The sequence below is a fragment of the Anguilla anguilla genome, chromosome 2, assembly GCF_013347855.1.
Source record: "Anguilla anguilla isolate fAngAng1 chromosome 2, fAngAng1.pri, whole genome shotgun sequence".
NCBI classification, from domain to species: domain Eukaryota; kingdom Metazoa; phylum Chordata; class Actinopteri; order Anguilliformes; family Anguillidae; genus Anguilla; species Anguilla anguilla.
Window position 1 is genome coordinate 19,181,102 of NC_049202.1, and position 15,140 is coordinate 19,196,241.

Here is a 15,140-nt window from a genome sequence, read left to right on the forward strand (position 1 = left end):
AAGGAAGGCTAATCATGAAGTGGATACTGCTTTGCCCCCCATAGAGATGTATCATATTATGGTGATTATATTATATTATATAATATTATATTATATTATATTATATTACATCATATAATTCGGCTCCTGGAGAGGTACCCTCCAAATATATCAAATATTTCATTGTGCTTTTTATTCATTATACAAAAGAAAGTTTGGTCTGTTCATTATCTTTTTCTTTTTGAAGACTAAGATGTCTCCTCATGACAGGAATTTTATCATGAATTATACAGGGCCACAGTTACCGAGCGCAGTCCCCTGACCTCCGCAGTGAGCGGTACTGCTGGGATTGGGACGGGGAGAGCAGGTACTCACTGGCTTGTTTGGCTTTGTCCATGTAGGTCACGGTCAGCTCCTCGGCCACCGGGTTGTCCACGGGCCCCACCATGGGCACCAGCTGCCCGCGGGACGCCAGGAGGAGGGCCTCCTTGGCGCGGTCGGGCGAGACCAGCGGGGGCAGGCTGGGCGGCTCCTGGAAGCCGCTGTCCACCTCGTTGGGCCCCGGCCCTTCGGCGGGGCTCTGGTCGTCCAGGCTGGAGGACGAGTTCTCGGGCGAGTTGTCGGCGCGCGGGGGCTGGTAGATCACCTCCCGGCGGGCGACGCCCGGCGGGCTGCCCTGCTGCGGCGGCGAGGCGTCGGGGTAGGCCGGGGCGTCGGGCGCGCTCTCGTAGCCGCTCATCTCCGAGGTCTCCTCCGGCGACGACTTCCCGCCGCCCATCTTGGCGGGCGAGCCGCTGGGGCTCCGCCTCTTCTGCCGCCGCTGCCGCTCGTGGGCCGTGTCGGCGTCGCTGTCTGTCTCGCCGTAGTAGGCCTCGCTGTCCGGCGGCGACGTCACCGACTCGCGCCTGGGCGGGTCGTCCCGGCCCGTCGGGGACATCAGCGCCCCCCGGCGGACCTCCCTCACCGCCGCGCGGTACTCCTTGTCAATTCGGGGCGAGGGGGATCGGGTGAGCAGCACCACGGACTGGAAGCCCGACGGGGCCCTGCAGACACACCCAGCAGCATTCATTGCCGTTATTTGCCGATATTGTGAGCAGAGACGGAAAGTCCAGGTGTCAGAAAGTAAAAGTCCTGCCGTGTGTTTCTTCCGTCCACAAACTCCAGCCAGTAACTAGCTCTACCTCCTGACTGAAGAAGCGTGCTAACTAGCAGATCCAGGTGACCGGAACAAAATACTGGGGAGGACTTTTATTTTCTGAACCTAGATTTTCCACCTCTGATTGTGAGACACAAACCATCTCCACAAGACACGGCAACATAAAACATTTTCAAAATAAATGAGAGCCTGCAATGATATTTTGGTAACACTTTACAATAAGGACACATGAAGTGGCATTAACAAATCTAGTTGTTAACATGAATTAATGATGTACAGATACGATAACAAAGCTGTACAGAAGTTTTCAATAGTTAGCACTTATCAACCACATTAGATAATACCAATTTGTGGGACCTTATTCTAAAGTGTTACCAACATTTTTGTGATGCAGATTCACAGGAGGTGTAGATATTCATCTCAGTCTGTCTTTTTTCGAGTACCTTTATCACCATCTCACGGTTAACATTTGACACATCACATTGAAGACCTTTGTGACAGGCACAAGGCCATACGGTATAAGGACCACGAGCAATCGTTTTTTTTCTTACATTAGCATGTAAAGCTACAGAATAAAGATTAATAGTGCCATTGTCCAAATGTATAAACAGAAAAATAGCATTTGTGTCAAAATTTCCTTTTGATGTGAAGCATTGACATTTCTAAGCACAAGAGCTTGAGGTCAGATGCAGTCAGTGCGTTCTGTAATGGTTATTTGTGTAAATGGTTGCTTTTGATTGGGAGCCCATTAAACGGAAGTACTACTGATTGGTTCGTCCTACAGATTTCCCTGAAGGTGCCACACTGCTTGCATAAGTAACATGGTCTCATAAAGACCACTACCAGATCCTCCTGCAGTGGGCAGTATAAAAACCTGTGTTCCTTTTTGGATGAACAAACGAAAGTGAACAAAGCAGGTTCAATATCACGGTGTTTGTTCGCTTTTCTTTCTTCGATCGCGCAGGGCGTGGTCCTGACCTCTTCACGCGTATGTGCAGAGTTCCCGGTCCGCCGTCGATCAGGCTCATGGCCTGCGCGTGGGACAGCCCTCCGCACAGTTTATCGTTGATGGACAGCAGCTCGTCCGCCTCGCGAAGCCCCGCCCTGCACGCCTTGCTCCGCCTCCGCACCTGCACCAGAAGGGGGAGACACAAACGCCAGTGAGGGGATTACTCCTATCTGGCCTCCATGATGGAAAAGAAGGCTCCTCTTACCGCCTGCGCTATGAATAAGTATGCAGGATCGTACGAGCGTATCAGCTGTTTTCAGACCTATTTAAAGGAATAATTATGTCTACTATGTAAGGAAGCCATTTGATGTTGTTCGTAACGGGGGTGTCGTTTCTATAGATCACCGCCGTGCGAATGCTTGTACGCTGATCTGGCAGCCCCCACTGAGCAGCTATACACAGACCGATGTGATGATCTCATCGATACAGCCCTCATCGATCTCCCAGAGCACTGGAAGGCCGCACATGCCTATCGAAGCACATACAGGCTCTGCTAATGGCTAATACAAGTGCCACGGCTCAGAGTCTATCCTCACACTCCTCCCCTGATCAAACAGTGAACCGCAAGTAAAGGAAAAACCAGGGATAACCATGGCAGGAATTCACACTCGATTTTAAAAAGGAGAAACAACCAATGATAATGCGTCCTACAAACTTCCCTGAATAGTATTTGTTCATATTGTTCCGCCTATCACTCCAGAATGCAGCAGACACTCTTTGTTCATAGGACTGGACTTGTCGACCAAGAGGTGCAGGCCTGACTACCATTGTAGAATGGCGGCTAAACTGAACTACGAGGAAACATAGAGGTATATACATTCATAATATACAAGCTATGTACTGTAGACAATGATCACACCTGTCAGGCAGGGTGACATCACTATGAAGAGCAAAGCAGCTAAATGCTCAAGTACATTTTGGCGCTTCAACAAGCTCTGCTCCGCACAACATTGATAACTTCACCCCTTAGTCCAGATCCAGATAAGTCCTCTCATTATGGCTGGTTTTAGCATCAAAAGATTAAAACTTAATCCGTTTTGGCTCTGCCATAAACTAAGCATTGATTGATATTTGCTATTTGCTAATCATTTTTTATGAAGCCATTTTTGAGAGGTGTGCTCTCAGAGAAGACAGGGGTATTCTCATATGAGTAAAGGTGTTCAAAAAACATGTTTCATTAATTTAGTCTTTTTAAATAAATTGAGCCACTGACTACAGCCAATCAGAAACACTGGTTTCTTTAAAGAAAATCAGTCTCATACATTGAGCTCTACTGAGTCAATACAAGCACATCCCTTTGGGAAGGCTTTCAAGACAAATTAACATCCCCTGGACAGATGTAGTAAGTGGCAGAAATTCGTTAGGAGAAGCAAAGGTTAAACAGTTTGGGGACATGGGGTTGTCAGTCTCTATGCCAAGCACAGCTCCCGGTTGTTGCTGTGGCAACAATGCAAACATATTCCCTGGTGTAAATTCATTTGGGGAAAGACTGCCAGGTGAAGTGTTTTTTAAATGGACTGGCAATCCAAATCTCTTTATCCCTGACTTTAGTTTAATCATGAAATTAATACAATGAAGACTGATAATGATTGATATTTGGGAGGGGAAAGTGTCAGTGTAGAATATCACAATAATTCACTGCAACTGGCAGATGCACCACTCCCACTTCAGCTTATGGTAGATGCGAGAGAATCAGCACAAAATGCATAGATATGCCAGTATACCGGCTATTTGCACAAAAACCAGCAGGTGGCAGTCTAGCATCACTCTCCTGTACTGTGAGGTACAGTAAACGTGGTTAGTACATGGGGTCCCTCAAAGCATATTGTGATTTCAAGGGAAATATCCAGGAAATATCTATGCCAATAGGTAGCAGGCAGCCAAATAAAAAACAATAAGACAGCCTGGCCAACATTGTCATACACACTGTATTACTCTGACATTATGGTGGCGACATTAAATGTCCAGGACTTAAATCCCTTACTAAAAATCTCAGCCAACCACTGGTTGCATACACCTCACTGTGAGAGAGTTTCACATCTTACAGGTGGGTCTGACATTTACATCTTATATCCTAATGACGTGTCAGACATTTATGGCATGAATTTATGATTTCCCAATATTTCTGAAGTTCTGGCTGTGGACCGTTACTTTGACATGACCTTTTAAACAACCCTCTCCCTTCATTCCATAGCCCCCAACTTTACTCTTCATGTCCCTATCAGTGTGGGAGCTGGGGGGGGGGGGGGGGGGGGGGTGCACGCTATTAGGCAGATCCCAAATACCTTCCGCCGGTCAGGGGTCACCTCATTTTAAAATAGCCACAACAGACTATTATGCACAGTGGGAGAACTTGGATTACAATTCTGAGTGGTCTGGAGTCTGCCATTCACAGAAGACCACACTGGAGAACAGCTGAAATGTAATGGGGAGTTAAAGAGGTCATAAATGATATTTTATTTGTGCATGTTAGTATGCAGGCACTGAAGTGGTGAGACGTGTTGGGACAGGTCCGTGGGGGGGAGGGGGGGGGGGGGGGGGGGGGGGGATCTGATTTGTCACATTTAACAGGCTATCGGAGCGGCCTGAGGATGGGAATAGCGCGTCTAAGAGCTGCCACTTGACGGAAAAAGCCACGCTCCGAAAGGGGACCCTGGGAAAGTGACCTTGCGGAACGACAGGGGGAGAGCACGCTCGGGAGTTTTTGGACGCGGCCCAGCGGCTGCCACCGTCCTACGACAGGTCTAAAACATTCCTTGAAACTTTTTAACATGGGATGGGGAAGAAAAAAGGAGAACCCGTCTTGACCTTAAGGCCGATCCCATCAGGCTTCGCTTCTGTGAGAGCCAGCCGCCCAGAATAGTCCTTTGATCAGAGGAAACGCATTTTGCACAGTCAAACAGACACCAACTCGGGCCCGTGTATATATACCCGGGTAACTCTATTCTGCGCTCGAGCTGGGCTCTGGACAGATGCTGCTTAGGGAGGAATCTTCCGAAATATTTTGGTAATGAGAAAAGCCGAATGATTGGCGAAGTGTTTACGGCACAAACAGATCGCTCTCTCTCTCTCTCTCTCTCTCTATCCCTCTTTTATCTAGCTATTTCTCTCTTTTCTGCCTGTGGTTAGTTTGTTAATTGGTTTTTCTCTTTATGTTGCTTGTATATTATTTTTGTTTTGAAGTACAGTAATTTCTGTGGTTAAACAATGTCCCAATAAAAGGGTTTTTTAAATCTCAAATCTCTCTCTCTCTCTCTCTCTCGCTCTCTCTCTCTCTCTCTCTTGCTCTCTCTCTCTCTCTCTCTCTCTCCCCGGTCCTATGAACTACTCTCCGCTGGATGTAGCGGAACCCATGGTACTCACAAAGGTTTTTTTTTGTCTCACATCAAAAGTTGGGAAGTTTGTAATCAACTGTTCCCCTAGTTGACTGGCCTTCAGCGTGGCCATTTACTCCCCTCTATCCCACCCACCCCCCCACCCCCCCACAAAAAAGAACAACTTGCTTGACAGCTGAATTTCTATTGTAATCGTGTACATGAAACTACATGAAACAATAGTACTTTCACAGGAAGGTTTGTACTAAATGTTGCAAGTATGAACTTGTTCTAAAGGATTCTGAGTGCATCCACAAGAATTTTTTAAGGTAACATGATCATTTCTAGATCCCATAAAACTATAAATTGGATTAACAATACTTGAACATTCACAAAACATATTTCTTTTAGAACATTCTCTCCATGGAGAACACAACCATTTTAAATGACAGCTTTCCTCATTCACCATTTTGATTGAAGCATTCACAGAATTCCCAGTATACAGTAGGGCTCAAGATGGACTCTGTGGACTGTATATTTAAGCCAATGGGGTGGATGAACCTCATCAGAGACAGTGACCCCAGCAGTACAATGGCGTGTTGCCTGGAGTTAACACATCTTTAAGGCATTCTGTGATGACACGGTGCAAACTAACAAATCTTCCAAATGCAAATGTGTCCCTCAGAAAAAAAACTTCCGGGCTATTCACTTCAGCTCTCACGGTAAATTTGTCGAGACATGGATGCAGCCGACTATAACAAGCTCCACATGAACTTCGATTCCAGGAATATTTTACAATCGGTGGAGATATTCCATGACCAGGTGAAGATGTGAATAGACACTGCATTTTTGTCATACATGTCAATTTTTTGTCACTGCATGTTCAGAGAAAAATTAATAAAACGTACAGATATTATGTAACACAATAGTTTATAAACAAAAGAAAAATGATGTGTTCACTGATTTCTGCTCAAAATTCACAGTTCACAGATTAAAAGAACTTTGAAGATAAAAGCTAGCTGAGCACATGACTCACATGCCCTGTAGCTCCGGTCTTACAGATGACAAGAAATTAGACAGCCAGAGCTCAAAAAAATGTTGTGGTCTGATACCAACCACCCAGGATGCCATTACGCATCCAGAATTAATATAAAACATGAGAAATTTCTAAAATATACAGCCGTTATTATCTGAATAATCACAGTCGCAAAATTTGCAGCTGTTCGGAGCCTGCCACCATAAGCATGGCTTGTTCACTCATCTTCCCCCTGTCCCGCTCCCCAGAACCTTACCTTAGCTACTTGTAGGGGTTTCTTATGCTCAGCGCCACCCTGTAGTCGAAAACCCCAAGGTGCGCCCCCCGACAGGGTAACCACAATCTCTTCGGCCACCATTGTTCCTTATCACTGCTCCCTCTCCGCAGGCAGGCGTGTCTCTCTTCCTCCGTATGTTTCTGTCTGTCTGCGGGGACCCCTGTTAGTGTTGGGCCATGCCTGACGGTGCTCCTTCAGTGACCCGGCTTCCTCTCCTGACGCTGCACTGTCTAGCACTGGTCTTCCTTCCCCTCAGACCTTGGCACCTGGGTCGAGACAGACACACACGCACACGCACGCATGCACTCAGCACCCACCCGGATGGTAAGGCTGGGTGGAATGGCAAGAGAGAGAGAGAGAGAGAGAGAGAGAGGAGGGGGGGCTAACTTCAACCCTTCCTATCGGCCACACTTGTCCTGTCAATCCAGGCCCGGCACAGAGAAGGATGCTGACAGTTCTGCCATAAATAGCCCAGTCTTTCCAGGGCTTTTGTCTCTGAATTCCTACTAACATGCTGTTAGGGGACACGGTGGCTATTTTAGGAACATGATTCTAGTGAGCTCTGCTACATGCACAAAAGTAGGGTGCACTTCGGGGGGGGGGAGCCTTCTAGACTAAATACACAGTCATGGTCAACGAAAAGGAGTAGGTAATAGGAAAAGAACTACAGCCGATTAAAAATAGTCAAGCTACAGGCAGTTGAATTATTTTTTGTCCCCTAGAATTTCTTTGGAAAGTAATGATGAGTCCAGCCTTCAACCTCATGTTCTTCCTGGTACTGATATGGGGCTATATCTAGTTACAGGGTACATTAAAATCTGTGCCAGTTTTGTCAGAGCTTTGCAAACATAGAATTGGCCATTGATTAACTGAACAGATGAACTGAGAATGTGTCAACATGCAGCATCATTATTCAAATGGCTGTCCATTTGCAGTTGGAATACAATTATTGGGGCAAACATAAGAGCAAAGTGAATGGCAAGTATCCGAATCCAAGCCCTCTCTCAGTGATTTCTATTTGCTAATTAATTCTGAAGCAACAAAATTCTGAGCAGGAAGAACTATAGTCATCAGAAAAAATCACACCTGAGAACAAACATAAAACCCCTCAGAAACTGGGACAGGGAAAATTAGACAGAAAGTACTGAGCAAGCTGTCCAAATTCAGAATTTAATGGGGAAATGTTTACAAGTTTATGAAGTTTATGTTTATAAGAACTGAATATCCCTATTTTTATTTAACTGAGTAATAGGTAAATGAGGAACATACTTTCTGTAACTGGATATTAATTACACATGCCAATTATTCCTAGGAAGGGTTTGTGACAGAAATGGACTAAACTAAAAATGTATTCACTTAATGTACTGTAATCCTATCTGTGTTATGGGTGAGCAGGCACTACTTCTGCAATTTCATAAACATAATGCCATTTCAACCTGGTTGCCAGCCAATGACTGGAAAACTGGCATTCAGCCATGAGTCTGAGCGGTCAAAATATTTCTGACTTGTAATTGCTCACCCATAAATATTATGGTGACTGTTTTTCTATTTCATATACTCCAGAAAAATGAATAAATAAATAAAATACGAAAGCATGGACTTCCCATGAAATCCATGTGTGACCAAATAAAAGGCAATAGCGTAAAACCTAATCAATGTTGACTGTGTAAAGATAATTTTCAAGTTTGTTTATGGGCTAGGTGGCACAATGCTGTAGCAATGCTATAAATGATTAACTCATTTAGCCACAGAAGCTTGCTTAGCATCTCGATCGTAACCTGAAGTTATGCTAGGCACACGCTGTGGTTGTCATTATGTTCCAGTTTGTGGATGGGCTCTACAGTCTGGTATTGAATCTGGCCTGTGTGAGTGTTGACTCTGGCCAGCAGCCCTGTAAGGGGATGTATAATTGGCCTTCTCTGCACACAGGGTGGGAGAGATCAGGCAGACAGGATAACCATGGATACGGGTGGTGGGCATATGTGAGGTCATCATTAACTTTGAACTTCAAGGTTGTAGGTTCAATTCCAAGATGGGCCACTGCTGTTGTTCACTTGAGCAAGGGACTTAACCTGAAATCCTTCAGTAAATATCCAGCTGTATAATGGATTCTATTAAAAATGCAAGGTATGCAAGTTCTCTGGTTAAGAGTGCCTGCTAAATGCCAAAAATGTAGCAAATACTTAAAATATTAATTTCCGATTGATAACTTAGCTACATCAGTAAATTGCTAATGTGGGTCACTGCAGATAGTCAGATAGAACATTCTGTGTGACTATGTAAGTTTATTTCAGGATTAATTTCTAATCACAAATCACTAGCTATTTCATAGCATTTGTAAAAACTGACAGAATTTTTTTTAACAGAATATTATTCTGCTGCTATATATTTTTTTAAATAGCCTCCTTGAGCTGATCATTCCATTATTATTCCAGTATAGCTAGTTTTTAGAGCATGTATGCCACATTTATCAATCTAGTGGCTAAAAAGAAATCACATAGGCTAATATGGCAACAGAGGCTCCACTGTAGCAGTCCATATTCTGCTAAATTCCTTCGTGTATAAGAACTTCTTAAACTGTTCAGTAGGCCATTTCAAACTGAATGTTTTACTGTTGAGTTGGTTGTTCTTGCGTCTTCTCACATGAAATCTCACGTAATTAAGAAGTTATCTTTTTCTTTATTGACTACAAAACACCTTGTCGATGAAGGAAACGTACACGAAAATAACAGCTGCCATTATGCAAATTATTACAAGTATAAGTGTGATCTGATCTTGCACTGTTAAAGTAAGCTATGTATGTACCGGTCTGCCCAGATATTTTTGTCCCTCGTATTATAACAGTTGGTAAATATTAACTGACTAGTTACTGTACTTGTTCTCGGAATAAAATATCTGTGTTGCAGTATAGTGGATTATGTTAAGCGTGCAAATAGACCGAACAATGTAAACAACTAAACCGTCAAAAATGTGATTTCTGTGCCAAACAAGCCGCCGACACCGCAGTGCCCATGCCGGTGTAACAACCGGATGTGGACGTGGCAATACAACCGCTATGCTTCCGGTATACGTATCCGCGAACGGCGAGAGCAAGGAAGGGAATTAACGGAGACATCTCTCCGGGGCAAGAGAGACCCGAGACATAACACTGGAAAGTATCCAGACGGCTACGGGCAACCAAAACCGAGCCAGGACGGGGTACAAACGCCTACTGGGTCCGCTCATCACGACTCCGAACTCAGTTTCAGGTGGGTAGCTCGGGAGCAACAGAAGAAGCAGATCTAGCTACGCGAGATTCCTTAAATTCACAAAATTATGAGAGTACATAGAAAGCTAACTCGTTAGCAGGGCTAGTGCCTGCACCACTTCCCCGGTGTGCTGTTTGGAAGTTACAGCTCACGCCGGTATTATTAGGCCCAGTATGAATTGTGAGATAAAAATTAGTTTTTCACTTGCCAGATGCATCTTATAATGCCCTACTGGACCGTTATCTACGAACCTCACTATGTAAAATTTCTAACCGAAACTGTGGCATGCAAACGACACCTTTCAATGTTGGTTATTATAGTGATGTTTAGCTAAATGGCTGGAACTCCGAAGGTGGTTGAAAGCCAGTTCTTTGTAAAAGGCTAGCGTTAACTAATCAGTTGCTCGTATTAGATTGTGTTGTTGTGGCTTGTAGCTCCGTTACATTAATCCACCCATGCTTGTAATTTAGCTGACGTTACAAGACTAACGTCAGCTAAGTTATCAACAGCCTTAGACATGACTGACGTTATAGCTAGCAAGACATTAAAAGTCAGTAAAAGTGAGTCGTATACTCGTTAGCTAATGGTTACCCTCAGTGTCTTTCACAGCTGGAAAGGCTTCCTGTTTCACAAGAAAAGCCAGCTTTGTAAACCTGTAGCTGTCATCAACACAGTCTACTGTAGTGGCTGAGCAGTGTACAGAATGCATCAAACTTGGCTAACTGCAAGTAGTGACTTGGTTTCTGCATCACAATTTCCACGTGAAGTCAGGCGCTGTTGTCTTGTAAGACCAAGTTGACAGCTAAACTTGATGAGAAGGAGCCAAATCTTAATCGTTTTAGAATATATCTGTAGTTTTTTCATGAATGAGTTATCCTCTTAAAATCCTGCCTAGAGTGAAAATGGCTTGCTCTTGTGCCTTTTCAACAAGCTGGTAGCTGACATGACGTTGACTCATTAAAATCTGGATAGTCTACATTATCAAAAAAAAAAATAATAATAAAAGAAATAAGAAATGTGCTACTACCACAAATAATAATAATAATAATAATAATAATAATAATAATAATAAAATATATTTACAATGACAATACTAACACTGCTACTATACATTATTATTGATTGAATATTGTTATTATTTATGTTAGCATTATTGACTGTGGTGATTATTATGCCGTTTTAACCTCGATTTGAGCGAGTCAATAACCTCAATATAAGTGGACTAGTTGTATCAGCCGAATATCACTTGTACTGACTGTTTTGACAGAGCTGCTAGTAAGGTATAACCTGGAGACGGTGGAGCAGAGAGAAGTATCTTATCACAAATAACGTTAAATAATTTTGATTACCATTGTTCACTAGCTTCTGCTTGTATAGCTGCTTTGTGAATGTTGGCTTGCTAGTGAAAGCACCCATTTTGCACTGTGGGTTTGTTGACTGCCGACAGTATTTCACAGTGTGACATCATTTCTGGTTTTGTTTTAAGACAATTGACTATATAACCAATTATTTTTACTTTATTTTTTCTTTTTCGCGGTCCACAGTAGTTTTACATCTGTTTTAGAACCTTAAATCAGTGTGTTCGCAGGTTATAATAGTAATAAAAAAAAACTGGGCAAATAACCCCACCCACTGCTACCTCCGCCATATTACGTTGATGGATTGGATAGGCATTCTTTGCATTTTCACACTAGCACTGTCACACCGCATAGTCTTAGATAGCTTAGTGACATGGGCTAAGTGCTTCACTCGGCAGTAATGGCAGTAACTGACAAAGAACCATCAAGAGGTGGAGTGCCATTCGGAAGGCTTTAAAACGTCCTCATTGTAAATGCCATAGGACTGAAGGAGATTGATTGTCGAGGCTGGGCGCTTTGCAGTCAGCTGGCTGCGCTGCTAGCATAGTGATGATCTCATTTATTCTGTGAGCCGGCCCGGCATTAACGGTAGGCCTCTGGTGACTGGCGGTAATGGACCTAAGAACTCTTCACCAACGGACATCAGAGTCACCGTGAGGCCATTTTGCCATTTTAACCATCTGTCTTAATGGCTACTGACTTTATGTTTTTCTTTTTTTTGCTTTCTTGTTTCGTTACGTCGTCACGCGTCAGGTTTAGGGATGAACTGAGAATGAGCGTCAACCAGCAACCGCACATGGCCTCTCCGTACGGACAGCCTCCTCCTGGGTACCAGGGATATCCCCAGCCTGGCTACGGGGGACAGCATGTGGCAGGGGGCTACCCGACCCAGTATGCGCCTTACAATGGTCCCGCCTCCGCCTACCAGCAAGGAGCTCCGCCCTCAGGTAACGCCTGTGAGGGCCAATGACAGTGCATTACCAGAGCCCTGTCTGTCAAAAGCACAAAGTGTGGCTCTCAGTGTTGCTGCATAAACGGATTTCCTTGGTTTTGCACCCTGTTTGCTTCTCATTTGGATGGTCTTCTTAAAGTCCCTGAATGGCGGAATTGTTTTTTTTATTCTTTTGTAAATTTGAAAATATGTAGGCTATATTCAGCTATCCCTACATACTTTGTCATATGGGCAGTTCCAGCCAAACAGTCACATGGCCATTGAAAATTCAAACTAAAAATAAAGTTTCAAGATTCAAGCGTAAGAAATGGAAGGATTTGCAGTATTTAGACCACTATCAAAATCAAAATGAGGAAGAAAATTCACAAAAAAATATTTTGGACACGTGCAGCTTGTAACTTCAAGGGTGCGGAGGTGAAAGATTTGTGAGGGTGGAGGGGCGCCACAATGCCTTTAATCACAGGGTACTGTGAGTTGTGCCTGGTATCGATTTCAAGTGCTCTCTTGGAGTATGTCCGGTACTACAAAGCTTGGATTGTTTTCTAGTTGATATCAGTGAACATGTAAGTTGAGTTGCGTAACGTGAGTAACGTGATTTTTTTTGGTTGTCTGCCCACAAGTTAATATCTTATGTCAATAGTCTGGTGCTGTTAAAAAGTTAGTAAATAATGTTTCAAGTAAAACGAATCAGTTTTGTCATTGAATAAGATTGCCAAAGCAAACTCGGGTGAAAAAATGTTCTGCGACTCTGGCATAAAGAGAGTAGCGGACAAACGGTATTGCCACACAATAAGCTTGTATTTTCATATGTTGACTTTAGCAGTAGTCAAAGGTTGCTAAGGTACACAAATAAGGGTGTTCCGTCAATTCACCGAATAGCAAAACGGGTGAATACAATGCCCATTCACTGTAAGTGTAACGTGAGTAATGCTGGGATTGCCCATATGTATACAGATACGTGTATTTGGATATACAGTGACAGTCTGCATGTATTTGGATAGTGGCACAGTTTTTGTAGTTTTGGCTCTGGACTCCAGCTCACTGGATTTGAAATGAAACGATGAATACGAGGTCAATGTGCAGGCCGTCAGCTCAGGTTTGCACTGCAGCCTCGCAAGAAGGAGTTTCCGGGTTCGATTCCCGGCCATCCGGATCCTCTCTGCGCGGAGTTTGCGCGTTCTCCCCTTGTTTCCGTTTCCTCCGGGTGCTCCGGCGCCTGACTCCAAACCAAATCCGTAACTCATCCGGAGAGCCGTTGCTCATGTTTGCGAGAGCGCCATTTCATCTCTCTCTTCTTCAAAACCTGCCGCCCCCAAACCTTTTCTGCCTTCTGATTCTCTTATTCTTCTGTCACGTTTTCTTCTGTTTCCAGGATGCTCTCCTTATTCAAGCTTTCCCTCTAAGGCTCTTGTTGCAAATTTAACCGCTGACCTGTCCTCTGCTCCTCCTCTCAACTTAGGTAACTTTTTCTCCATCTGTGCTTTGCTAATTTTATCCCTACTCACCCGCTAAATCAGCAGTAATCTGCCATCTTTTGAGGTTTTAAAAATAGGGTAGATTCTATGACTTCTTAGGCCCGTTGTTCTGTTCATTAAATGATTTTACCAATTAGTTTGGGGAGGGTATTGGAAGTTGTGAATGAGTCCCAAAGGTGATTATATAGATGTTTTTCAGTACTAAGGGCTTTGTAATGTTGTGTAATTTTAAGGCTGTTGATGATCGTCCAGGCAAGATGATTCAAAGAACAAAGAGTGCTTAAGTGCTTGCGTCTTTATCACAGTGATCGATAAGAGCTCTTGGGTTACACTTCCGTAGCACTTGCCTGCAAGGCAGTGACGTGAGTCACAGTCACAAATTGGTGCCACTGAGTTCACAGTCGCCATTAGTTGTAATGAAAGAATGAGGCTTTATGTTGTATAAAATGGATGGACCTCTTATGCTGTGTGATCTGGGCCAGTCGCTTTGTTCCGCTTTTTGATTGGTCCAAACAAGACAGTGATTGACAGCTCACTGTGGCACCACCCGTTATGGGATTGATGAAACCTCCCTCTCCCATCAGTAACAATGAGGCATTTCAGACTGGGGAATAAAGGAAGAACATGGACAAAGTCATTCAGAATTGTTTAAAAAGTTTTTGATCATCAAACTAGTCTGCCATGCTGATGCTGATTTTTTTTTTTTTAAATCTAATTGAGGATGCTCATTATCTCCATGCACCCAGGTTCAGTCCAAGCACCCCCTGTTTCCAGGGCTCCCCCTGTGTCAGCCCCCCAGGCCTACAGTCAGTACGGGCAGGGAGATGTGCAGAACGGCCCCCCCTCCGCAACCAACCAGCCACAGAGGTGAGTCGCACATACGTACCCAACCCCCCAACACATAGACTGACCCAAACACCTCTTCCAGTGCTTTCACTCTGAAGCAAATGCCGATTTGGAAAATGGAGTTGGGCCGTTGGTTTAAATGTGAGGGGGTCAAGATTTGGCTCATTTACTCTTTGAGGAGTAGTTTTTGAAAATGTTTTTCTAATTTTAAGGCAATGTTCTAGAACTTTGTTGCTTTCAGTTACCAGTAGTGATTGTTTCATCAGCATTAAAATGTTCTGTTCATAACATTCTAATCACTTTCAAGTGTACTTAACTGATAACATCCAAGGGCCAGGGCTGATAACGAATTAGCTGCATGACTTCCCTGTCAGGGGCCTGCCCGTGCCTTTCTCTCATAACCTGTGGGTAGGTTTAACTCTCCCTGGAAGTGGGCTTAAGTTGTTTTTGGACCTCTCCTTAAGTGTTCATTTCCTGTTATGACGCATAT

At 44.0% G+C, this 15,140-nt stretch overlaps 2 protein-coding genes across 5 annotated transcripts in view; one reads left to right on the forward strand and one right to left on the reverse strand.

Annotated features, from left to right (window-relative positions):
• synpo2lb (synaptopodin 2-like b) overlaps positions 1-7,121 on the reverse strand; it is a 21,325-nt gene extending 14,204 nt beyond the window's left edge. The window contains exons 1-3 of the mRNA XM_035401050.1: positions 6,751-7,121; positions 2,114-2,265; positions 355-1,022 (exon numbers count right to left, since the gene is read on the reverse strand). Of these exons, the coding sequence (XP_035256941.1) occupies positions 355-1,022; positions 2,114-2,265; positions 6,751-6,852 (922 nt within the window). The 5' untranslated portion in view covers positions 6,853-7,121. The remainder of the gene's footprint in view (positions 1-354; positions 1,023-2,113; positions 2,266-6,750) is intronic.
• Positions 7,122-9,764: 2,643 nt separating this feature from the next.
• sec24c (SEC24 homolog C, COPII coat complex component) overlaps positions 9,765-15,140 on the forward strand; it is a 33,294-nt gene continuing 27,918 nt past the window's right edge. For 3 of the 4 annotated variants that reach the window (XM_035406391.1, XM_035406392.1, XM_035406393.1), the window contains exons 1-4: positions 9,765-10,019; positions 12,131-12,324; positions 13,702-13,788; positions 14,551-14,671. In XM_035406391.1, coding sequence (XP_035262282.1) covers positions 9,802-10,019; positions 12,131-12,324; positions 13,702-13,788; positions 14,551-14,671 — 620 coding nt within the window. In that variant the 5' untranslated portion in view covers positions 9,765-9,801. The remainder of the gene's footprint in view (positions 10,020-12,130; positions 12,325-13,701; positions 13,789-14,550; positions 14,672-15,140) is intronic. The other variant, XM_035406394.1, reaches the window with a different exon arrangement.